At 57.0% G+C, this 23,849-nt stretch overlaps 1 protein-coding gene and 1 long non-coding RNA gene across 3 annotated transcripts; both read right to left on the minus strand.

Annotated features, from left to right (window-relative positions):
* Window positions 1-1,551: 1,551 nt before the first annotated feature.
* Window positions 1,552-6,598, minus strand: PTMA (prothymosin alpha). Of its 2 annotated transcripts, none has more exons than XM_055398321.2 (5): window positions 6,360-6,598; window positions 3,476-3,547; window positions 3,137-3,230; window positions 2,534-2,607; window positions 1,552-2,303 (listed from the first exon to the last, which is right to left on the minus strand). In XM_055398321.2, exons 1-5 carry the CDS (start codon window positions 6,402-6,404, stop codon window positions 2,256-2,258), a joined length of 333 nt encoding a protein of 110 aa, XP_055254296.1. In that variant the 5' UTR covers window positions 6,405-6,598; the 3' UTR covers window positions 1,552-2,255. The 2 variants fall into 2 exon arrangements, with proteins under 2 accessions (XP_055254296.1, XP_055254295.1); XM_055398320.2 differs by having other exon boundaries at window positions 3,137-3,233.
* A 12,998-nt stretch (window positions 6,599-19,596) lies between these two features.
* Window positions 19,597-22,107, minus strand: LOC129538259 (uncharacterized). Its single transcript, XR_008682190.2, has 3 exons — window positions 21,516-22,107; window positions 21,387-21,440; window positions 19,597-20,074 (listed from the first exon to the last, which is right to left on the minus strand). It is a non-coding gene; the product is annotated as an uncharacterized LOC129538259 (long non-coding RNA).
* Between the last annotated feature and the right edge of the window lie 1,742 nt (window positions 22,108-23,849).

A 23,849-nucleotide genomic window follows, 5' to 3' on the forward strand; every position in this document is an offset into this window, starting at 1 on the left:
CCGGGAGTTGGTGGACAGGGAGGCCTGGCGTGCTGTGATTCATGGGGTGGCAAAGAGTCGGACACGACTGAGCAACTGAACACCCTCATGGCAGAAAGTGAAGGAGAACTAAAAGGCCTCTTGATGAAAGAGGAGAGTGAAAAAGTTGGCTTAAAACTCAACATTCAGAAAACTTAAGATCATGGCATCCAGTCCCATCACTTCATGGGAAATAGATGGGGAAACAGTAGCTGACTTTATTTTTCTGGGCTCCAAAGTCACTGCAGATGGTGACTGCAGCCATGAAATTAAGACGCTTACTCCTGGGATGGAAAGTTATGACCAACCCAGACAGCATATTAAGAAGCAGAGACATTACTTTGTCAACAAAGGTCCGTCTAGTCAAGGCTATGGTTTTTCCAGTGGTCATGTATGGATGTGAGAGTTGGACAGTGAATAAAGGTGAGTGCCGAAGAATTGATGCTGTGGTGTTGGAGAAGACTCTTGAGACTCCTCACACCATACACGCAGCTCCTCTGTGGACCCCACACCACACAAGGCTCCTCTGTAGACCCCTCCCACCACACATATGAGGCTCATCTGTAGACCCCAGAAGGTTCTTAAGGGCTCTTTTTTAAGAGTCACCTCTCCCCGAGGGCTGGAATTTGTCACACTGTCAGGTTTGCTCTGACTCACTGCCCTGACTCACCTGTCTGAAAATTCCGAGCAGCTCACCTATCACCCCTTACTGTGCTGAAGGGGCAGGTTGTCTCTCCTCCAACCAAGCTATTTGTTTCTTCTGGAGATCGGAATTTTGAATAAGTGCAAGGTTGCTAAGGAATCTGCCTGCAACACAGGAGACCCAGGTTCAATCCCTGGGTCTGAAGTTCCCCTAGACAAGAAAATGGCAACCTACTCCAGTGTATTACCTGGGAAATCCCATGGACAGAGGAGCCTGGCAGGCTACACCTATGGGGTCCAAAGACTTAGCTCTTAGTGACTAAACCTAAGCTGCATTAGTCTCCTGGAAAGTTATGTCCTAAGGGACCAGAAGGGGGAGCCATTCAGTGGCCAGGATAATCCAGTGAGGCCTTTGAGGTGAAGGGCACAGCTAGCAGCTGTCCCACAGGGAGGTGGCATCTCTGGGATCTTTGGCCCTGAGTTCACACTTGGGCCTGGACCACCCCCCACCCCACCTCCTGGATCCAGAGGGCAGCCTGGCGTGTAGCCTGTTCCCCCAGGGTATAGAGGTGTCAGGACCTTTCCAATGAAACTGGGTTGAACAACTTCAAAGATGCTCTCACTACAATCCTAGGAAGGGATGAAGCGGTTAAGTGGCTCCCCCTTCAGCCCATAGCTCTATAGTGTCCCCATTAGCCAGTTGCAGCTCAGTCCTTGACTACAGGATGGCCACCCACCAGACCCTGGTGCCAAGGGGCACACCTCTCTCAGCTGAATTCTCCAACCCCCGGCCCCAGAAAGGACAGCAGGGTCAGAGTTCAAGATCCTTGCCCTTGCCTCTCTGGAGAAAGCCTGAAGAAACCAAAACAGAAAAACCAGGCCTGAGACAGCTTTGTTAGAACAACTCAGCAAAATAAAATTCCGGTTTATTGTTGGACAACATTGTTTCACACATACATCAAACAGGCCAAAAAAATAAACAGCAACTTCATAGACAAAAAAAGGAAAAAAAAGAAACCTTTTATCTTTGGCCTTTTTAACCATCTCATACAAACCAACTACTTATAGTACAGCTAAGTACATACACAAAAAAAGTTACTGGAATGCTCGGAATAAGATTGTTTTTTTTTTGTTGTTGTTTTTGCTTTTTTTACAAGGTTTTTTTTCTCCTTTGAGATTATAATGAACATGGTCACACCACAAGTAAAGTCAGAGTAGGACAGAGAACGCTCCAAAGGCTGGTTTGGTCATCCGAGATCATTAAAAATGGCTGACCCCTAACAATATGTACAAAAATATAAAATGTAAATAAAAAATACAAACAAATTTTCCTTTTTAAAGTACTTTAAGAAAAAAAGCAGGGCCTTGGAAGTTTTGGTTCTTTTTTCCTCCCCTGTTGCAAATTCACGTTGTGGTTTTGGTTGGGTGGCGGAGAGCGCTGTCGTCCGTGGGTGGCGCTGCCCGCCAGGGGCGGGCGGGCGGGACTCTCTACTCGAAGGTGACCACGTTTAGATTCTGAGACGGGAAGTGGAGGGTGAATAGGTCACGGTGGCCTTTTTTTTTTTTTTTAAGTTTAACTTTTCCTTTTTTGCTGTCTAGTCATCCTCATCAGTCTTCTGCTTCTTGGTATCCACATCGTCATCCTGGGAAGGGAAGGACTGTCAAGGCTTCTTCCAATCCCCTGGGCCCACCCACCCACTGGCTGAGCTCCTGCTGGCAGAGCTAAAACCAGGCATGCGCGGTTCCAGAGGTCCCTGTTCCCACTCCAGCTCAGGAAGACTGCATCTTGTAACTCCTAAGTTCCACCAGCCCCTCCAGTGTTAGTGTCTCAGATTCCAGCCCTCTCCCCCAACTCGAGCCAGACCGGACCTACCTCGTCATCTTCAGCTGCCCGTTTGCCCGTAGCTGCCTCGGCCTCCTCATCTTCATCTCCGTCCTCTTCCTCACCTGGTGAGAACAAAGCCCAGGTAAACCACCCTGCCTTCCTCAACTAACCAGACCGTGGGTCCTGGGGCTCTCCCACTCAGTGGCAGCCTCCAACGGCAGGGGTGGGGGTGGGATGGACACGATGACAGGAAAACTGCAGCTCCTTGGGCAATCTCCAGTAAGTAACAGAGTAACCAGGGTTGAGTGCCGCTGAGCCATCCATCTCTGCTGCCCGACAAACCGGGCAGTTGCTGCACCCACACTGCCCATCACGGGCAGCTTGTCATCAGAGGTAAGAAAACTCAAGTGAAATCAGAGAAGCCCCACCAACCAACTCATCAGGGCATGGAGGGCACTCTCCAGTGGGAGTGAGCGTGGTGCTGGGGGGACAGCCCCACAGTCACTACTTTAAAGTGAGAAAGATGCCAGCTCTGTGGCTACAAGCCCAGTTGGAGGTAGTCCCTTGGATCCGCCACCCCCCAGGGAGACCCCAGTCCCTCCCCATCTGCTAGGAAAGACCAGAAGGTACTAGAATAACAAAGCCACTCACCGTCACCTTCCTCCTCCTCCTCCTCTTCCTCCCCACCTTCCTCCTCTTCTTCGTCTACCTCGTTGTCGGCCTCCTGCTCCCCATTTTCCTCATTCTCCTCGACAGAAAGCAGAGCAGCTTGTTGATGAGGACAGAACATCACTCTGCCCCCAACGTCCCTTCTTCCAAGGGATAGACCAGACCCCCGGAGAGATGCTCCCTGAAGTTCCAGCCAGATATCCCAGTACAGAACTGGCCAAGGCCTCAGCCCCCCACCCCACCCTTGATAAGCCCGAAGTCTTTTAAGTAAGAACTCTGGGTCAGGAGCTGCTGGGGGTCATGACCACAGCGGACACTCACAGCATTCCCATTTGCAGGTGCCTCTCTCCCATTCTCCGCCTCCTCCACAACTTCCTTCTTCTCCTTTAAGTCCTTCAAAAAGGAAAAGGAACTGGTAAGTCTTCTGAGTAGCCTATGGCTGACAAAGGGGCCCTAACCTACAGGTAGGAGGGAATCAGTGCCAATCCTGATGTCCCAAGTTACAAGCTCAAAGTTACAGGTGGGAGGGAGCAAAGAATACTGTCTGTGGCCTGGATCTCATCCTACTTCTCTACCCTTAAAAACACACACACTTTTAAAAACGGATCCAGGTCAGCGATTCCCACCGCACCTTTACTCATGCTTCTTAGGAAACAAGCCATGTGGCACCACAGCCCGAAACCTGTCTGGCCGGGCAGACGAGCCCAGGAACACTTCACTCACACTCTCATCACAGACTTGTTTCCAACCAGAGAGCTCCGCCTCTCACAAATCCTTCTTGGAAGACAGTAGGTATGTGCCATAAATAAATAAGGCAATGGGGGAGGGCCCTGACACTGCGGGAGGATTCTCGTGGGTGGACTAGTCTGGGAAGGTAATGGAAGGAAACTAACTGGCAAAACTGGGGAAGCCGCTTCTCCAGCCAGAGGCCCCGCAGTCGAGCTCGACCTCGAGCTCGGAGCCCACGATCTGGCAAGCGCAGGGCTTTCTTTGAAGGCACCAGAATCCCACCGATCCCTCCGTAAGCCACAGCCATCCCAGAAGGAGGCAGACCACAGCCCTGGACATGGGCGCGGGCTCAGGCGACACACTCCTGGGCCCAAGCGAGGCCTTGCTGCACGCAGGCGCGCCGTCCCGGAAATTTGGCAGTTGGGAGCGCCAGAATTTCCCTCCGTGGCTCTCTCGCCCGTCTGAGGCCAGCTCGGTGTCCATCAGGCCGCGCCTCGCCCAAGCCCCAAGGGGCAGCGCCGCCGCGGGCACCCCGCAGCCCCGTAATTTTTTCCACCCTGTGCGGCACACTCTGCCGTCAACACAAACAGGCTTCGAGCAGCCCGGGAACAGGAGGCCGCTCGGGCGCCTTCCGGTGAAGGGCCCCGGGGCACCTGCCGGCCCCGTCCTCCTGCTGCTCCCTGTCCTACACGGAGCGGACCCCGGCACCGCCCGCTCCCGCCCCCTGGCGGCCGGAGCCCCGGGGAGTTGTGGGGGCGGGGAGGTCGTGGCGCGCAGGCGCGCACCCCCGCCCGGCGGGCTTTGCGCGCGGGCCTCTGCACGCACCGCGCGCGCGGAGCACGTGGCCCCGGCCCTCCGAGTGCGCCCCTGACCCTGGAGACCCGGCGCCCTCTGGCTGCACTGGCACGACCGGGCGCGCGCCAGTTGGTCTCCAGTTTTTCCGGGCCTCTGGGCGCCCCCGCCGCCTTCCCTCGCAAGCCTACGTCTCTGTATTTGGCGGGCAAAGTCCCGCGGGAGGCCACTCCGAAGTCCGCGGGGCTTTAGCAGTCCCGCAGCCCGAGGCCGTCGGAGACGCATTCCACAGGGGCATTTAAGGCTCCTAGCGGTAAATCACCTTGGGGGAAAAGCGAACGCCCGCGCTGGGAAGGGCTTACCCTCTCCTTCAAACTAGTTCCCTGGCTGGGCTCAGAGAGGGCCGGAGGGAGCCCCGGCGGAGATCCGTGTCCCAAGCCCCGCTCCTCTCGGGAAGTCGCCCCTGGGAAAGAACCAGGGGTGACGCCAGGGGCACAGGGGTTAAGGAGACGCCAAGGTGACTCGCGCCTGTCTCCGCAGGGGCACGAATAAGTACCAAAGGATAAAAAAAAAAAAAACGGTTCCTCCTCAAAGTGCCGTTCTCCCGCCGAGGGCGGAGACACTCCCCAGGGCAGGCAGCGAGACCGACGCGGCGCGCAGGAGCGGAGCTGCGCCAAACGCGCAGTTTCTCAAAACCGAGGGCACTGAATCCGCATCACCGGGCCTTAACAGCCCCGGGCGCGCGACTCGGCCCCGCAAGAAGGTAGTCGTGGCCGCAGCTTTTGTTCGCCCGCGTAGTCCCCGAAGCAGCCGCACACTCGGTGCCCCCGGGCAGCCGCGGGGGGCGCCCATCGTCGCCCCGGCGCGCCGCTCCTTCACTTTCCGTTCCCTCCCTTCCAGCGCGTGGGCTCGCCTCCTCCTCAGCGAAGCCTAGTACCGCTGGTGAATTACTGAGGCTGGGCGGCTGCTCCCGGCACACTCCTCCACACCCCGGGAACCCCACCTCCCCTCCCCGAGGGCAGGCAGGGCGGAGGAGACCTTCACACCTCCACGGGAAGACAACCGACACCGCGGCCCCGCCGCCCCGCTCCGCCTTATCGGAGCCTAGTCCAGATAAACCTCTCCGGATCCACTACAAGGCGCGAAAACTCGGCCGCCCGGCGCCTAACAAAGAGCAGCACCGCGGACGGGGCTCGCCACGGAGCCGCCACTTCCCGCAGCCGGCCCGCGCCCGTACACGCGGCCCCCCCCCGACCCGGCACTTCCGATTCCAAAAGCGCTCCAGTTTCAAAGTTATTTCCGCGCGCCCCGTGGGCCGACGACCCCCCAGCCAGGCCCCTATCCTCCGGCCGCCACTCCAAAGAGTCACAAACAAGTTTCGGGAGCCAGTGCAGCAGCTTCCCATCGAGCCTGTCGGCCTCCGCACTCGCATCTCCGAGTCCCTGAGGACCCCCAGGTCACTCCCGGATGGGCATCACGTTTGCCCACGGCGCTTCCCGCCCCCTCCCCCGCACGCGCACAAAGAGTGGGCTACCTAGTAGCCTAGGCCGGGAGCAGGCGGGCTCCGCAGCGAACGGTAGTAACAGCGGGCTCGGAGCAGAGCCGGGTGCTGCGCGCCAAACACCGCTCCGGCAGTGGCGGCGCGCGGACCCCGAAAGGGCGGGCGGGCGGCGTCTAACCTCACCTTGGTGGTGATCTCGGAGCTGGTGTCCACGGCCGCGTCTGACATGATGGGGCACTCCGGTGATCCGATGCAACGGACTGAGAAGAAAAGCGGGAGCTCGAGGACTCAGGCGGTAAAGCTGCCGGAGTCCGCGGCGGCGGAGATGGCGCGCGGCGGAGGTGGCTGCAGCGATCCGGGGAGCCGGAGACGGGAACAATGCAAAGATGGCTTTTCAGAGCAGCCAGTGGGGAACTCACGCGGCGCCAGAACCTTTAATATAGATTAGTGGGCGGCGCTCGGCCTCCTTTGCCCGAACGCCATTGGCTGCGGGCAGGGAGCGGGCGCTCGCTCATTGGCTCGATTCCGAACAATGGGCAAGCATGCTTAAAGCGGCAGTGCCTTGGTGCGTTCGTGCTGCGCAGTCGCCGGCCGCCCTGTCATTCGGAGTCTGAGTTTGCCGGGTCTCGGCGGCACTGACGCCGCGGGGGGAGGGGCGCGCGCTCGCATTGGGGGAGCGCGCTCCCGCTGCTGTTTTGCTTGGGGCTGCTGACGCAGAAAGCCGGAGCGCGGCAAAGCTGCCCGCCCAGCCCCCCACCTGCCCCCAACCCCGTCCTCGCCCCTCCCCGCGGTAGCTCGGAAGGAGGGGGGAGGGAAGAAGAGGAGGAGGAGGCGGCTGGCCCACACGACGGCAGCCAGCGCGGGGGAGGGGCAGGCCGGGTGCTGGGCTGTGCTTGCCCCGGGCGGTGCCCGGCGTAGTGCCCCGGGATGCTCACCGCCCACCCCCGCGCCTTGGCACGTTCCACCACGAATTTTCCCAGCGCAGGTCGGTGGAAAGCCCCACGACGAACGATGAGGGTGTGAGGCCGAGACCCGCGTACCTGGGGCACCCCCTACGTCCTCTACCCGCGTCCAGTTCTGGGTGCCCCGAGTCTTGGGGAGGTGACCCCTTCGCCCACTACCCAGCCTAGGCGCCTGCCGCCAAAGCCAGCCGACGAGTGGGCTTCGTGCCAAGCATTCACATTGGGGGTATTCGTGCATCGAGGGGACTCGAGGGCCGGTATGGGCTGTGTCGTCGAGCTGAACAGCCCACGGGCGTCGCAACACACAGCGGGTGCCCGCACTTCGGGGTTCTGGTTTGCGCCTGCCCCGAGCGGTCACTGCCGTCGCGACAGCTACTGGGATGCTTCCAGGACCCGGCCTTCGAGTCTGCCGCTCTCCCGCCCCACTTAAGGCTCTGTGAAGGGCACTTGAACATTTCCTTGCTAGGTCATTCGAGGGGACGTAATCGTCCCTCATATCGGGTGGGCTAGTCCTTGGGGGCTCCTTGAAGTTTTGGGCGCCATTTAGGGAACACGCGGAGCCCGAAGAAGGGAACCATCCGGACGCCACACTCAAGATGGCGCTGGGCTCGGCGAGCGTGGCGTGACGTGGCGACCCAACCCACTCGGACGATCCGAAAACCGTAGGCGACCCTCTTCTTAGCGCCATCGCACTTGGCTGTCGAACTGAGGCACCGGCTTTGTGGCAGGACAGATCGAATTGAGTGCAGACGTTCGAGAGAAAAAATACCTGTGCCACACACAAGATGGCGACAGATAGGGTTCATCCTCGTGTTGCCAGAAGGGGGCGCCCGACACGGAAGGCGGGACTCCGGAGAAGCGAGCGCACACTGGCTGAGAGTGGCGGGCGAACACAAAGTTGACGCTTTGCGTCCTGCCATTGGCAGGTTCCTCTGTCTGTCTCTTGGGGGCCGCCGATTTGGGAATGAAGAAAACCCGGAGTCTGGGATCGCGGAGGAGGGACGATTGCCAAGTCCAGCAGTGCTTGAAGTCGGGGGTCGAGAAGAGAGACTGAGTGGGTCGCCCTTCTCTTTTATTTAAGTCAAGGACCCGTGGCCCTATTCCCACCGCGAGACGCCCCCCCCCGCCTTAACTAAGCTCAGCGCTCACTCGCCTGGCTGCACCCGCCTTGGGCCACAGACTCCGCTGCCCAGCCGGGAGCAGGCGCGGAGTGCCGGGGCGCCACTCGGGTCGGGGTCCCCTCCCATTTCCCCTGTCAGGCTCGCATCCCGGTTTACATCTGCCTTTCTGGCCGCTGGCCTGTGGGGGCTTTCCCGAGCGAGTTTGTCCTTTGGGGAAAAGAGAAGCCCGGACTCCCTGTCCTCCGGCAGAAGGGAACGTGGGGCAGGTGCTGGACAGGACAGGGCACCGCGCCACCTCCCGCTGCCTGGCGGTCGCCATCCTGTCCTGGATACGCAACCGCGAAGGTGGGGCGCCCGCCGGGTCCGCTCCCTGCCCCAGGGCGCCCCGATGGCTGGAGGTGCGATTCTCCCCCCAGGGCGGGCGCCTGCCAGACCAAAGGGCTGGCAAGTGGTGTCCCCCGGGGCCACGCGTCCCAACCTTTTTGTTCACTCTGCTCCTGCCTGCCGTCAGTTGCCTTTACTGAGACGGAAACCGGCGCCGCCCTTCGCCCCAGAGCAGGAATGGTCTCCTTGGCCGCTGCGGCCGCGACCCTTCCTTTGTATCACGTTATCCCGAGAAGTGTAGGGGCTGTGCGGCTCCTACATGGGGTACAAGACCGCCTCCTGCGGTGCGACCCTTAAACTCTGGTTACCCTGGAAGGGATCGTTTAGTCCCCGAAACGCGGATGTATTGAGTCTGTTCTGTGCCGCCTTTGAGCGGCTGAGTCTTCTTCCCTGTCTGGATAGTAGCCTTGGGCAGTCGTCTCTTGTGTCCACGGATGAAAACTGGTCACGATTGTTCTGGATTCTTACTTTAGTGAACGGGGGAGGGGATGCGAAGGGAGGGGACAGATCCTGGGAGGAACTGGGTGAATGTGAATTTCCCTCGAAGAACTGCTTTGCCTGAAGCTGTCCCTGCGCAGCTGGCTTGGCTAGGTGGAGAAGTAAGGCTCATGCCCGCCTGGTTCTGGAACCAGCGTTCCCTTCACCGTGCACGCACTGGGTGCCTGCTGTGTAGGTGGCAGTGAGCCTCTGGCTCATGCTTCAAGCATTTTTAGGTATTCTCCACACTTTCCAAAGTAGGTAGGACAATTACAGGGTTGGGTTTTATGAAACTGATGTTATTTTGAAGGTCAAAACCAACTGAAAATCGGCAGATTTATAGGTTCACCCTCTAATATGCTATCGCTGTCCTTTTTAACCGGTCAGGAAAGCGGACCAAGGGATTATAGCAAGGAACTTGGGGTAACCAAGTGAATCAGTGACCAAGTTGAGGCTAAAACCTTACAGTGGAGGAATCTTTGTTGTTAAATGAGCCCTGAATCAGCTGTGGCCTTGAACCTCCATCTTGCGGTAGGCATGTAGTATTTGACACCTAATAAGTGAAGGAGTTATTTAGGCTAATGGAGAGCCTCATTCCTGGACTTCCCTGATGGTCCAGTGGTTAGAAATCCTCCTGCCATGGGTTCAGTCCCTGGTCTGGGAAGCTCTCACGTGGAGCAACTAAGCCCAGGTGCCAGTGCTCTGGAGCCCGCCAGCCGCAACAACTGAAGCCCATGTGCCTTGCACCCATGCTATGGAGCCCCCACTTGCTGCAGCTCGAGAAAGCCTGAGTGCAGCAATGAAGACTCAGCACAGCCAAAAAGGAAAAAGCCTCCTTTCTCCAGTGAAAGGCAACCCCTCACCTCCTTTGCTCTCTCAGAACAGGTTGTTATCCCCATCCCCTGTCACTTTGATTCACTGGTGCCCCTCTGCCCTTTGCTGCTTCTGTGACCTTTCAACACCCCACCCCCCACCCCCAGGACACACTGGTAATGCCTTGGGAGTCCACATGTCCTGTCCCTGGTCATTTACAGCCTGAGGCGCACTGGCTTAGGTTAGAGTTGCTTTAAGCCAGGGGACCCAGTTGGCCTCCAGGCTAGTTTTGGTTTTAGGGAATTTGCATGAGGGACACCTCTGCATGGCCTGCTCACTCTTGGCTGGACAACAGGCCTTTCTCTGCTGGCCTGGGGCACACATTTTTTTCAGTTGCCTCACCCTGTAGGCACTTAAGTTTGAAATTCTTGCTCAAAGCCATTTCCAACATATTCCTAATTGGTCATCTCATAATTTTGATACCCAACAGACCAGAAAGAATATAAATGCTAGTGAAGCTGCCTAGGTTCGAATCCCAGCTCTGCCATATGCTCTCTGTGTGAATTTGGGAGAGTTATCTTCCCACCTTTGAAAAATAGAGATGACAAGAATAGTATCTACCTTCCATGGGTTCTGGTGGGAACTGAACAAGTTCATATGCAGAAAGTGCTTAAAAATAGGGTCTGGCACAACCAGGAAAGCTGTCAGTGTTCTCAGGATTCCACTTTCCAACTGCCATCTGTACCTAAGTGGGTTGGCTTCACAGTTTTTGTAGGACTCTGGGCAAAGGAACAATGTCTTCAGCAAATTCTTCCTGTACTCGGTGGGAAGGGAGGGCACCGGCCTAGTTGAGTTTCTGGAAGCCTGTGACTCGGTGCCTGACATCCTTGGCAGCCCCTCTGGCCTCAGAGGAAGGATAGAGTCTGAGAGGAACAAGCCTCCAAAAGACCCGCCTTTAGAAACCCAGGAGTTTCAGGCTGTGGTTTCCTTGCCCAGGCATCAGGGCCTGGGGAGCTGCCAGGGCCCTTTCAACTCTCCCGCCCTGCCGAACCCGGATGGGATTGTGTAAGAGCCACCCTCCACACGCCTGCTCTCTCGTGCAGCACGCCTGGGCCTGCCCATCCTCCCAGGGAGCCAGGCCAGAAGGCCCTGGTACCCACACAGGTCTGGCCATCCAAAGGCTCCTGCCTGGTTGGGAGAGGGAGGAGGACATCTCTTGAAGTTCAGGGCCTGATCCCAAACTGATGCCAAACTGGAGTTCTGGGAGGCTTGGGGCGAAGGGGTGTGTGCTGTGTACAAGACCTTGGCCACCCTCTGAGCACACATGCCCTGGTGCCTCCAGGGATCTTCTGCTGGCCTGTGCCATTTCCCAGGCCTTCTTCCCTGCATCCGTGTGTGTGTGTGTGTGTGTGTTTGTGCGCGCGCGCGTGCCTCCCTGCATAGCCCAAGTAGGTGTTTTGCTTAAGCTCTGGGTACCGTTTGTGAGTGCGTGGGCCTAGCATCCCAGTGGCAGGTGAAGGTTCTGGCTACGGGAGAACGTGTGGGCGCACACCCTGTTGCCCTGGCTGCGAAAGCAGGGCGTCTGGAGAAAGGTTAATCAGGTATGTGACCGCGAGGAGGCATTTAAGGGGGGATCTCTGCACCTGGCCCCACGTGGAAACCCAGCAAGACAGGAACCAAAAGCAGGCCCCAGCTGAGGACCTCGGTGGTCTGGGCCAGTCCAGAAACCCGAACCTGGTTAAACTTGAAGCTGGGAGAGGCCGGCTCTTTGACATATCGAAGGTTCCTCTTTCCTCTTCTATGTTAAATGGGTCTTTTCTACCTTTCAGTTACCCCTGGCAGAGGAGCCACCCCCAGTCTCGATTAAAGGGGAGAAGATATGAGGGATGGAGGACACACCACCAGCTCCCCCTCTCACAGCCAAGGGGAGTGCAGACAAGGTGATCGATTGGATAGTTCCGGGGCTCAGAACACTCAGTGGTCCAACCAGGAAACGCCTGGACACGCCAGATGACTGGTTACCCTGGTCTGGTCCTTACTCTTGTGCTGGTAACTATGGCATTCCTGCAGAAATCTGAGACACACTGTCAGGAAGAAGGGACCTGCAGCGCTCAGTCCGAGAACAACTTCCAGCTCTGATGCTGCCTCTGCAATGGAGAAGCCAGGGTGGCTCCAGGAGCATTTGGTTTGCACATGACAGAGCACAAGGATGGAGAAGCTTAGCAGAGATCACAGAGCAACTGGGTGACACCAGGATCGGGCCTCCCGCACCCTCCTGGGAGGGCTCGCAGCTGCGCAGTGCAGCGCAGAGGAATCGGTTGGTTTCCAGATCCAGGTGGGAGCGAGGGGAGGAGATTTCAGCCTCCTTTAAAGTAATGTTCTCTCCTCCAAGAGGTTTTCTGAGGATTTCACTGGGGAAAAAAAGTGAGGCTTGGACAATTCTATAGAAAAGTCTCAAAACAGGATGAAAGGTTACTCCAGAGAGCAAACCTCCCCAGGGAAGGGAAAGAGGAGCACCCTTTCTAAGGGAGTGCAAGAGCCTGAGAGGAGAGTCAGAGCTCACACACCTGAACCACGAGCCCCAGGCCTCCTCAGCTGCAGCGCGTTCTTAACTTACAGTGTTGTGGCCAAGCCTAGAATTGTGACTGTGTACTAGCTCTTGGCAGCTTTCTCCAGGGCAGGCCCCTCACTCTTGCCACTTAGGTGCTTCAAGAGTGTTACTTTGAAAGCATGGGCTAGACACCTCCCCACCCACCTGGCAGCTGGCAAGGCCTCGGTTTTCCTACTTGCTAAGTGTAGGGAAGAATATAACCCAGGTTCCAGGGAGGGAAAGGAACGGCACAGCTGTCAGTACCCCCTCCATCCTGAGTCGTTCACGGGACCACATCAAAGTCCTTGGCCAAGACATAGTTTTGAGACACCCCCCCCCCGCCCCCTTCGAAGTACCTATCACTGAGGGAGTAACCAGCCTCCTCTTGGGCCATATGTGATAGGTTGGAGGTTTCCTCAATGAAGACTTTTAGGATGATAAAATGTATTCCAGAATGTTTTTCAAAGTCACCACTATAATTAAACAAGGGGCAGCCATGATGGAAGTAAAATGTGTTCTGAATACCTGAAGAAACAGATAAAAGGGAAGTCAGAAATTAATGATTAATGTTAATAACTGAGCCTGCATGAAATGAGTGTCGAGCATTAGTCGCTCAGTCGTGTCTGACTCTTTGTGACCCTATGAACTGTAGCCTGCCAGGCTCCTCTGTCCATGGGCTTCTCCAGGCTAGAACCCTGGAGTGGGTTGCCATGCCCTCCTCGGGATCTTCCTGACCCAGGGGTTGAACCCTCATCTCTTGCTTTGGCAGGTAGGTTCTTTACCACTAGTGCCACCTGGGAAGCCCCTCTTGAATTGAAATGGCTCTCAAAGCAGGCAAGGACCGGCATTAAGAAACATCCATAGCTCAGAACCCCAGCTTCTGGTTACTGGAAGCTTCAGCTTCATGCAAGCCTGGCACCTGGCAGTGGTTGGGGTCCTCCATGACTCCTCTCTTCAGTCCCACCTCTCTTCCTCACAGAGCCACTGGTAGGAGTTGGGGCGTGCCAGGGACTGGAGGATGCCTAGGACAAGGAGTGCCTAGGCTTGGCCGATTCTGGTTCTAAGCAAATTTCTTTATCCTCCCCACCTTGTTCCCATCACCTGGGATGAAATGAGAGAGGGTCTCTGGGCATACGTGCAGGCTGGGGCTGGCAGGGGCAGGTCTGGTTGTATTCCCCCATTCGGCGTGGCCCTGTGTTCTGCACATCTGGCTATACTTCATCAAGAAGTGACCATTCTATTTCTCTGAATCAAGTGGAATTGGGCCCGACGTTCCACTGAGCCAGCCCTGATCCCAGGTGTGAACACCTGCTCCATGCCAGAGGAGACGAGAAAACCTGAACGTGCTTCAGACAGTTATAGCAAGCACCTCTGCAGATGGAGAGAATGGGAAAGAGCCTCCTTTTACAGGTGGGGTTGCTGGGATCCAGAACAGGAGCCTGATTTGCCAGCAGAGTAGCCCCTGGCCAGGAAGAGAGCCCCTTGGCCCTAGCTGCCAGGGCTCCATGCCACCCACCCTCCCTCTAGATGAGCAATGGGGGCCCTGGCAGACACTGGCTCTGAAAACTCAAAGGCCCAGGGCAGAGGTGCTTCCTGGAGCAAATCAGGCTTGGCAAGAGGCTAAGGTCAGGGAAAGAAGTAAGAGAGAGCGCACAGGCAAGGGGGCCTGGGCAGCTCCAACAGGGAAACTATCCAGGTAGGCGCATGAACACTAGGGTAAGGCAGGAGGGCCAGAAGGGAGAGGGCGCCTCTGAAAGCTACCTTGCCCCAAACAAGCAGAGACGTTCCAAACGTGCCCTTCCACAAGTGGGGCCTGGCTACCGGGCTAGAACCCTGAAGACCCGCCCCAGCAGGGGCACGGCAAGGGACAGAGCTGCAAGGTGTAAGCAGTAGAGAGGGCGGTGAGACAGGCAGCTCCTGTTTACTGAACAAAGTCTGGGTCAGACATGACTCTGGACTCCAGATCCACATTAACCCATTCAGTCCTACACTCACAGGAGGCAGCCCTGCGTTATTCACTGGAAGGACTGATGCTGAAGCCGAAGCCCTGATACTTTGACCACCTGATGCGAAGAGCTGACTCACTGGCAAAGACCCTGATGCTGGGAAAGACTGAAGGCGGGAGGAGAAGGGGACGACAGAGGACGAGATGGATGGTATCAGTGACTCAATGGACATGAGTTTGAGCAAACTCTGGGAGATCATGATGGACAGGGAAGCCCAGTGTGCTGCAGTCCATGGGGCTACAAAGAGTCGGACACCACTGAGCAACTAAACCACAACACGAGAGAGAAAACAGAGGCGCAGAGTGGGCGGGTGTTGCCCGGGGTACCTGGCAGAGCTGGGTTTTAAAACCAGGTGTAGCTTCTGCTTTCAAAGGGAAAAGCTGCTGGTCACAAGCAATCCTGCCCCCACCAGCCTGTGCCCACCCCTGCCCCCTCCAAAGGTACGGACAGGCTCTTGGACTTTCCTCTGTCAATTGGTAAGGAGTTTATTTTCACCAGCTGAGGGGCTCGTCCTCCAGTAGATAGGTGCCTTTCAGGTTGCAGAAAGAGCAGAGAATCCTTCCTCCCCAGATGGGTGATTTCTGCTTGTGAGGCAGGGTTCCTTCTGGTGGGATATGATGACCAGGAGAACAGCATTTTGCAACTGTTTGTGGCCAAGGACTCACCAGTAAGTTAACCTACAGAAAACTAAATACTCCCGGGCTGTTTCATTGAGCTTTTTTGTGACATCAGTAGACAGTTGGCAACAATGCCTTGAACATTTATTTCTCCAGGCTACCATTGACCATGGCCTTGCTCCGGGCTGTGGAAGCCCAACATTGCACAATGTTTCTTTACAGTGACCCACAGGACAAATTCCTTTCAGGCCCCCACACCAGCAGGGCAGTGTAGCCTGATGATTAGAAGCACAAACTCCAGGTCCCCCTGCTGTCCTCCTGTTGGGATGGGTGGGGGCAGGAGCCCATCAGAACAAGGTTCCTTGCCTGCCTCTGTGGCTTAGCATGTGAGTCCTTGGGCAAGGTGTAACCTCCATGAGCTTCAGTTTTCTCACCTGTAAAATGGGAATAAATAACACCCTCCTGAGACGACTCCTGGGGAATTCCCTGGTAGTCCGGTAGTTAGGACACCGCACTTTCACTGCCCGGGTTCGATCCCTGGTCAAGGAACTGAGGTACTGCCTACCACATGGTGCAGTCAAAAAAAAAAAAAAAGACTTCTCACAAATAACTTGCTTTAGTTTTTCTTTATAGACCCTCTGTATCTTGAAACTAAGCACATTTCCCTCCCTGTCTGGGCTGCCAGAGGCCCAGCACCCACCTTGAGGGCACTCCCCAGTTCCAGAGCACGCTGAGGTAGATGGGATCAACCCTACCCCCTCTTACTTCCTACCTTTCTTTCCCTTAATCCAACCTCTTCAGACTGTCTTTTTTTTTTTCTGTCGGCCTTTTGGTATTTCTATGAACTTCAGAACACGGATCCCCAGCCTCCTGGCCATGTACCGGTTTACCTCCTGTCAGACCAGCAGCGGCATTGCTGCTGCTGCTGCTGCTAAGTCGCTTCAGTCGTGTCCGACTCTGTGCGACCCCATAGACGGCAGCCCACCAGGCTCCCCCATCCCTGGGATTCTCCAGGCAAGAACATTGGAGTGGGTTGCCATTTCCTTCTCCAATGTGTGAAAGTGAAAAGTGAAAGTGAAGTCGCTCAGTCGTGTCCGACACTTCCCGACCCCACGGACTGCAGTCCACCAGGCTCCTCTGCCCATGGGATTTTCCAGACAAGAGTACTGGAGTGGGGCGCCATCGCCTTCTCTGAACAGCAGCATTAGATTGGAAATAAAAGTGCGTAATAAATGTAATGCACTGGAATCATCTCGAAACCATCCCAGTCCGTAAAAAATTGTCTTCCACGAAATTGGTTGTTGTTCAGTCGCTCTTTTGCAACTCTATGGACTGTATCCCGCCAGGCTCCTCTGTCCATGGGATTTCCCAGGCAAGAATACTGGAGCGGGTTGCCATTTCCTTCTCCAGAGGATCTTCCCAGACCAGGGATCGAACCAGTAGTCTCCTGCATTGGCAGGCAGATTCTTTACCGCTGAACCAGCAGGGAAGGCCCACAGAATCGGTCCCTGGTGCCAAAAAGATTGGGGACCACTGTTTAGAACTAAGGCCTAAATTAATTATCGTGATAAAAAGACTGGAGCCCTTTATACCAAAGCACTTCCTCGCAGGTTATATGCTGTTTAAACCTCACGCCAATCCAGGTAGGTGCCCCATTTTACAGGAGAGGAAATGGAGGCCCCTGGAGGGAACTGGCAGGATAAATACAGGTCATTCCACGCCACCTGAGCCGTCCACCGCCAGTCTCCCCAGGCCCCTGCCCTGGCTCTGTAAGTGGCCGCCCCCTACTCTCCCAGCCCTTTCCAGAATCCCCCACGTGCCCCCACGCAGCTGAGTGATTCTGCCCCCTCCCTCACACTTGCTTCCCATCCCACTCCATTTCCCTGTTTTCATTCTCTTGACTTTGGGGGACTTTCCAAGAAATGGCAAAATCCACTGCGCTATTTAAGGGTGATTGAAAAATCCGCCCCTGCTCTCCAAGGCCCCTTCTGTGGTGTTTCCACCAGATAGTTCGGCTCTGGCTCTCTCCTCCTCAACAGGGAAGGGATGGCCCTAGTGCTGGGACACTGCTCGGGACAAGATGGGGTCCAACCCTCCCAGGAACAAGCCCCAGGAGGGCAGGACACAGGGGCCACTGGCTGCCTCCCCACCTCTTTCTTGGGACTGTCAACCTGGGTGTTTCCCCGGCTGAACCTTGGCTGGTCCCTCAGGGGACCCCACAGCGCGCTGGTAAGAGCCACCACCCAGCCTGGTGTGAACTGGCTCCCTGGGGAAGGCCACGGGCTCCCAAGGGGCTCACAGGTTCCCAGTGCAATGTGGAGGGGACCCTCTTCAAATTCCAAGCTGCCGTCTGAGGCTCAGAGCCTTTGAGTCCAGCTGAGTTTTGAAGCCCCAGATGTGCCCGTGCAGGCCTAGAGCTGAGCTGGGGTCAGATGGACAGAACTGAAGTGCTTGTGGAATACGGGGAGGGAGACTGGAGCTCTTGCAGGACACTGGGCAGCAGTCATTTTGTTCACATCTGAATAAGAAAGCAACCCACAACTTAGAGCTTGTGTGTGTGCTCAGTCACACACGCTTTGTGACCCTGTAGACTGCAGCCCGCCAGGCTCCTCTCCTCAAAATTCCTTGCTAGGAATTTTCCAGGCAAGAATCCTGGACAGGATTGCCTTTTTTCTTCTCCAGGAAATCTTCCTGACCCAGGGATCAAACTCGCATCTCTGGAGTCTCCTGCATTGGCATACGCGTTCTTTCCCAGCCGAGCCACCAGGGAAGCCCCTATATTATTACTTGGTGGTAATTTCTCTTGTCCGCACACAGAGCTCACGATGGTTGCCTTTCAAGGAACTGTGGCGGTGTGGTTGGTGGTATTAGCCCCAAGGTCACCCAGCTCCACCCTGAAGGCTCTGATTCCTGCCCACGGGTCCACCTCCCAAGGGACCTCAGTCCTTATCTGTCCACAGTGGCTGTGCCTGTGTGTACGTCATCCAGGAGCCACAGGGGCCAGCAGGAAAGGCCAGGAAGTGTTGCAGCCTGAAACCCCAGAAATAGGGTCAGGGAGTCCCAACCCTGGTGGCTTCCTAGTGGGCTCCCCATTGATGGGGGGCCTTGCCAATCAGGACAGAAGCACACAGTGAAAGTGATAGCTGGGGGCAGGCCTGGTGCTGGCCTGGACACCCTTGGCAAACAGGCACATGGCCGGCGGGCAGCAGCCACGCCCCTAGCCTTAGTCCAACTTCTCTGGACCAGGCCCCATTCCAGTCCTCCCACCTCCTGATTATGGGTGTGCACGTGCCTTGGAAATGCAACTGTGAACACATAGCCATGTCTGGCGACAGGTTTCGTTCCTGTGAGCCAGACGTGTGTTCACGCATGCACGAATATGAGCGCGTGCTTGCTGTGTTTGCAGTCATGTTGGCGCCCCTCGCATCTAGGGGTTGGCGTACAGAGCCACTCTCTGCAGGTACATGGGTGTTTGCTTTAGTTTCCTTTGTATTTCCCTGTATTTTTAAGCATTCCCAAATGTTAGCATCCACACACAGGCTCCCTCCCTGGTCACCACCCACTGAGGGAGGCAGGCACAGTCTGGAAAGTATACACTCAGTGTAACAAGGGCCACAGCCGGGAGACCCGGGAGAGAGCAGACAAGTTCCGCTGAGCAGTCCAGGAGGCATCTTCCGAACTGGACTCAAAGATGAGGAGGCTGCTCTGGGTGGGTTGGGGGTCTCCCCTGCTGATCCCTGCCTGCCGCAGCCCCTACACAAGGGCTCTGCTTTGCTGTCGCCGCCCCTCATTCTCATCTCTATGTGCTCCTGGGCCAGTCCACGTGCCTCCCTCGTGCCTCAGTTTTCTGACCAAAACAGCAGCTCACAGGCAAATCAAACAAACTAATGAAACAGTCTATCTGGGTGAGACTGGAAGCCATGGAAGCATTGCTTCCCGTTCCAATGGAAGCATTTCATTTGGCCCAGTCTTTTTCTAGAAGTTTCTGAGTCACCTAAACCGAAGAACAGGAAGGGTTTGTGAAACTAAGCTGGTTCCACATCTCACCCTGGGAGGTATGACCCCTAAATAAGCCCCCTCTGGGTGTCACCTGGTCTCAGCCTGAACATCTATCTGCACCCACAGGTGAGCATACAATCCTGCCTGGACACTCTCACACCTGAGGAAATGCCCCCTCCCCAGCAGCTGTCAGATGCCAGACAGCTTCCATGTCTTCTGCCAGGCTCCCTGTGCCTCCCGCCCCTGCCCAAAACTGGGGACAAGGTGACCTGGGGACACAGCAGCCTGGGGACCTGCCAGCCCCACAGGCTGGGGAGGGGTGAGCTCTGCCTCCGTGCTCACTGTGTGGTCTTAGAGAAGTTCATTAACTTCTCTGAGCCTCAGTTTCTTTTTGTAAAGGTGGGAGTGGGGTGCGGGAAGAGTTACAGTTTGTAAACTGCTCTGCAGATGCTATTTATTATGATTAAACCATTTGAGAGCAATTATAGAGCAACCATCAAGGATTATAGAACAATACAGGGGAAATTGCCCACATATGTGCTAGGGAGCCCCCCCAGGAAGAACACTTGGAGTGAGTCCGCGGTGGCTGTCTTTGGGTGGTATCTCGATGTCTTGTGTTCCCTGCACAAGATAAAACGCGTCTAATCGTCAGAGCCAGCCTGGGGGACGGCAAGCCCCGCACGACCATGGGGAACAGCTGGCTCAAAGGAGTGATCATCCAGCTCATGGAAAACCGGCCGGCCCCGGAATTCAGGTCTCTGGCCATGAAATGTGGATGCTCTACAATCGGCAGCTGCAGGAGAAAGGTTTGCAAGCTGGAGAGATTTGACAAGATGTGAGTCACAAGTGCTGATGAAGAGAAGTCGCTTCTGTGCGGGGAGGGCGTCCACTCACTCATTCAGCAGCGCCCGCCTCTTGACACCTGGCTCCTGCCGAGCAAATGAAAGTGCGGATGCTGGTCATCGAGGGGACACATGTGGGCTCCTAAGGGCTTCTGTGGCAGAGACCGAGGTCGTGCCTTCCCCACCCACCTTAGTTCTAAGAAGGCAGAGGCGGGGCGGGGGGTGGGGTGCTGGCCTGAGGGCCCCTGGCAGGAACTGGCCCCAGGCAGCTAGCTACCAGGAACCTCCTATGCATAGACTGAGCTTCTGTTTTTCATCAAGACCGGTTAAGTGGATCCCAGGGCTTTGGTTGAGGGGGGTCAGGAAGGCACAGAGGGAGGAGGGAAAGGGATGAGGGAACCTCCCTCCGGTCACTCAAGGTACCCAGGGGACAAAGGGAGCAGGAGACAGAGCCTGGCAGGGCAGGCCAGGTTGGCGGAAGCTGGGCGCGGGTCCAAAGCCACCAGGCCTGTGTGTGGGAGGGGCTGGTGGATGGAGGCAAGCGCCACCGAGCCAGCGGGGAGCAGAGCCAGTGGAGAGCAGCCCGATGAATAGGATGACAGGGGCAGATGGACGGGCAGCTTGGGCTGCTCTGGGTACCAGCCCTGCGCCCCAGCCCCCAGTCAGGCCTCTGGGCTGGGGGCAGGGATGCTGCTGGCCTCTGGCAGGGGTAAGACTGTGTTGAATGAATCACTGGCCGGTGCCAGGAGCCTGCAGGCCTCCGCGCTCACTCCCTGAGGACCAGCTAATTCACTTGGAGTGAGGCCGGCTGTTAATGACCAGAGCAGCCTCCTGGGCCCTGCCGAGCCCCACGTACGGCTGACCACTGAGCAAGGGGCCAGGCCGAGGGCGACGGCAGGAGCGCCCACCTCTGCCACAGGCTTGGCCAGGACTCCCCACCTGCCTGCACAAGGGCAGCAATGCCCCTGAGGGCGGGTGGACCCTCTCCCTGGGCAAGCCTGAGTCTGGGGGTGGAGGGGAGGCGCAGATACCCTCTCCCGAGCCGCAGAGAGCCTAATTATGGTAGACAACTGGGAAGGGGGTGGGGAGGAGTAGATGGCAGAGTCAGCGGAGCCCTCCCTCCTGAACAAGGAGGAAGAACCACAGTCCTGCATCCCAGAGAAACCAACCACTTGAAAAACATGGCCTGACGTCTTGCCAGGCTCTCCCTGACACATGCAGTTTGCTGATGGCACAGGTGCAGTGTCCCCAGGCTGCCCTATCCTAGGCAGGTCCCAGGGTTTAGTGACCATGTACTGTGGGGCTCTCTGCTGGGGTTCAAACCCTGTCCAGTGGCTCAGTCAGGAAAGGGGTCAGCACATAGGAATCACCACAGGGACAGGAGCCAGCTTCCACTCACTGTGCGCCGGGCCTCACACCAGGTCTCCACCGAGTTGTGTATCCTCACATCCACCTGCAAGGTAGGGAGTGTCAGGGAAGCCCATTTCACAGATGGGAAAACTGAGGCTCAGAAGGGTCGTGCACTCACCCAATGCCCTGAATTTATCAGCAGCAGAGGCAGGTCTTAAATGACTCCAGTGTACATAATCCCTGCCTAGCACAGCTCCAGGATTCCAGGTTTTAGGGTGAGAGGAGAAGGAGGCCCCCAGGCTTCTGTTCTTTAGGAATCAAAGTCCTCACTGGAGGCTCCTTGGGGCCAGAAGAGCTGGACACTGGCAGAAGGGGAGGATGGAAGGCTTGCCTCTGGGATTCTTGCTCTTGTTTCAATGTTCCTGGGTGGCCCTCTCCCAGGGGAGAACACTTAACAAACTTTCAGGGAGACAAGGGGGCAGGGGCAGGGCTGCACGCCTGGGAGGCGGTGGGCTTGCAGGGGCCCTGGGGGCCGCATGGTTCTGCCTGGACCGGCAGTGGGCGATGATGAGCTGGCTCTCCCTCCTTGTGGTCGTGGCGGTCCGTGTGCCGGGACTCGGTCATCTCCGGGACCGAGATGAGCGCGCAGGATCGGCGCCTGGATGACTCTGTGGCTGGGTGCTTCCCGGCGCGGCGGCCTCTTTCCGGGTGGGGGAACAAAGGGGACCTAGCTTGGGAGGGCGGAGGGCGGGTGGCACCCGCGCGCGCTCCCTCCCACCAGGGCTGGGCCCGGACGGAAGGGGCCTCGGGCGCCCCCTGCCGGCCTGGGGGCTCTGGGAGGAAGGCGGTGGCAGCTGGGGGACCTAGATTAGCAGTCCCTCTTCCAGCGCTGAGGCCTGGCAGGGTCGTGCACTGGTGGGTCTTTGTGTGTGCAAGTATGTTCTGTGTGTGCAAGGGTACGTATGTGTCTGTGAGGGTGTGCCTTCTGTGAGTGGGTCTTGGGTGCACGTGTGCAGATGTGTCTATGGGTGTGTGTGTGTCTGTATGTGGGCAAGCATGTGTAGGTGTGTGCATATCTGACTGCATAGGAATGTGTCAGTGCGTGCACACCTGTGCTTGTACTTGTTTGTGTGTGCAGGTGTGTTCGAGTGCCTGTGTCTGTGTATCTGTGTGGGTGCCTCTCGGCACACATCTGTCTCCCCGGGCTCAGGGGCAGATGAATGGGGCCTGGCTTGCTCTGAAGCAGTTGCCTGTTCTGAAAGCACCCTGGCAAGATGGTCCCTGGAGTGGACAGCTCACGTGGGCATCAGCAAAAGGCGCAAGGGGGCAGAGTTGGCCACTGGCCACTCTAATGTTTATTTGCTGCCTATGAGGGGAAAGAGAGAAAGAGCCCTTTTGTCCCTAAGCAGTTCTGCCTGTGAGTAATTATAATCTAGCGTGATAATTAAGACGATAAGGACACTGGAGGTGCCTGCAAAATGCAGGGAGAGCCTGGGAGGGCCTCAACTGGCCTAGAGAAATCCCAGAAGGCTCCGTGGGAGAGGCAAGCTGAGCTGAGGCTTGAGGTGTAGGGAAAGGCTGAAAACAGGCAGGTAAGGTGGGTGGGGAGCCCAGTGGGCTCCAGGCACAGAGGGCAGAGAATCAGAGGGAGTGGGGGTGTGCCAGGCGAATGGAAGCTCTGGTTGGTGGGGCGGAGCAAAGCCTGAGAGGTGGGCCAGGCACAGGTGCCCTGATTCTGCCTGGTGCTGGAGGGTCACTGAAGGTGTCTAGGCAGGGCTGAGACCATCCATTATGAGGGCAGAAGGGGGCCCTCTGCCTCTTGCCAAGACCTGGGAGGGAAGGTCCAGGGTGTTTCCTTCTGGGCTGTGCAGGCCCTGAGTCAGGCGCCCCGCCTGCCTGCCATGTGGAAGCCTCTCAGGGCGAGGATGCCTGGGGTTCCCTCACTGACCCCAGATGCTCAGACGTAGGCCCTGGAGCATGAGGATCATCCTTCTTCCCCTGCCAGCCCAGCAATGCCCACACTGCCCCAGCTGCAGCAGCCTCCGGGCGCCCCTTTTGCCATCAATGCCTCCTCTGTGGCCTGGGCCTGGAGGGTGGGCCAGGTAAGGCTTTGGGCCCCAGCCAGCCTGGTCCCCTCTCAGGGTGGCACCGGGCTGGCCTTCACAGCACTGGACTTGGGGTCTTAAGTGGGCCTTCTCCATCCTGAGGGTGCAACCCCTGAACACGCACTCATTCAGGCTTGGCGAAATGGGCACCTGAGCACACACTGGGGATGAAGAGCTTCCTCTCTGCACTCCAACAGCCTTTAAGGCCCAGGCCCACTCACCATCTGGACCAATGTGGGGTGCTGGCTTCCTGACCTCACCCCACTTTTTCCCTGTGGCACTCAGGCTTCCACGGGCCACCGCGCCAGCAACCCTCTTCTTGCCCAGGCCGAACTTGGGCTCAGGGACTCATCGAGCACTTCTGAGCCCCACCCCCAGCCCATCAACCTTCTCCCTGTGCGCCCACT

This window comes from Moschus berezovskii, chromosome 2, assembly GCF_049115385.1.
Source record: "Moschus berezovskii isolate FMDL1 chromosome 2, NW_MosBer_1.0, whole genome shotgun sequence".
NCBI classification, from domain to species: Eukaryota; Metazoa; Chordata; class Mammalia; order Artiodactyla; family Moschidae; genus Moschus; species Moschus berezovskii.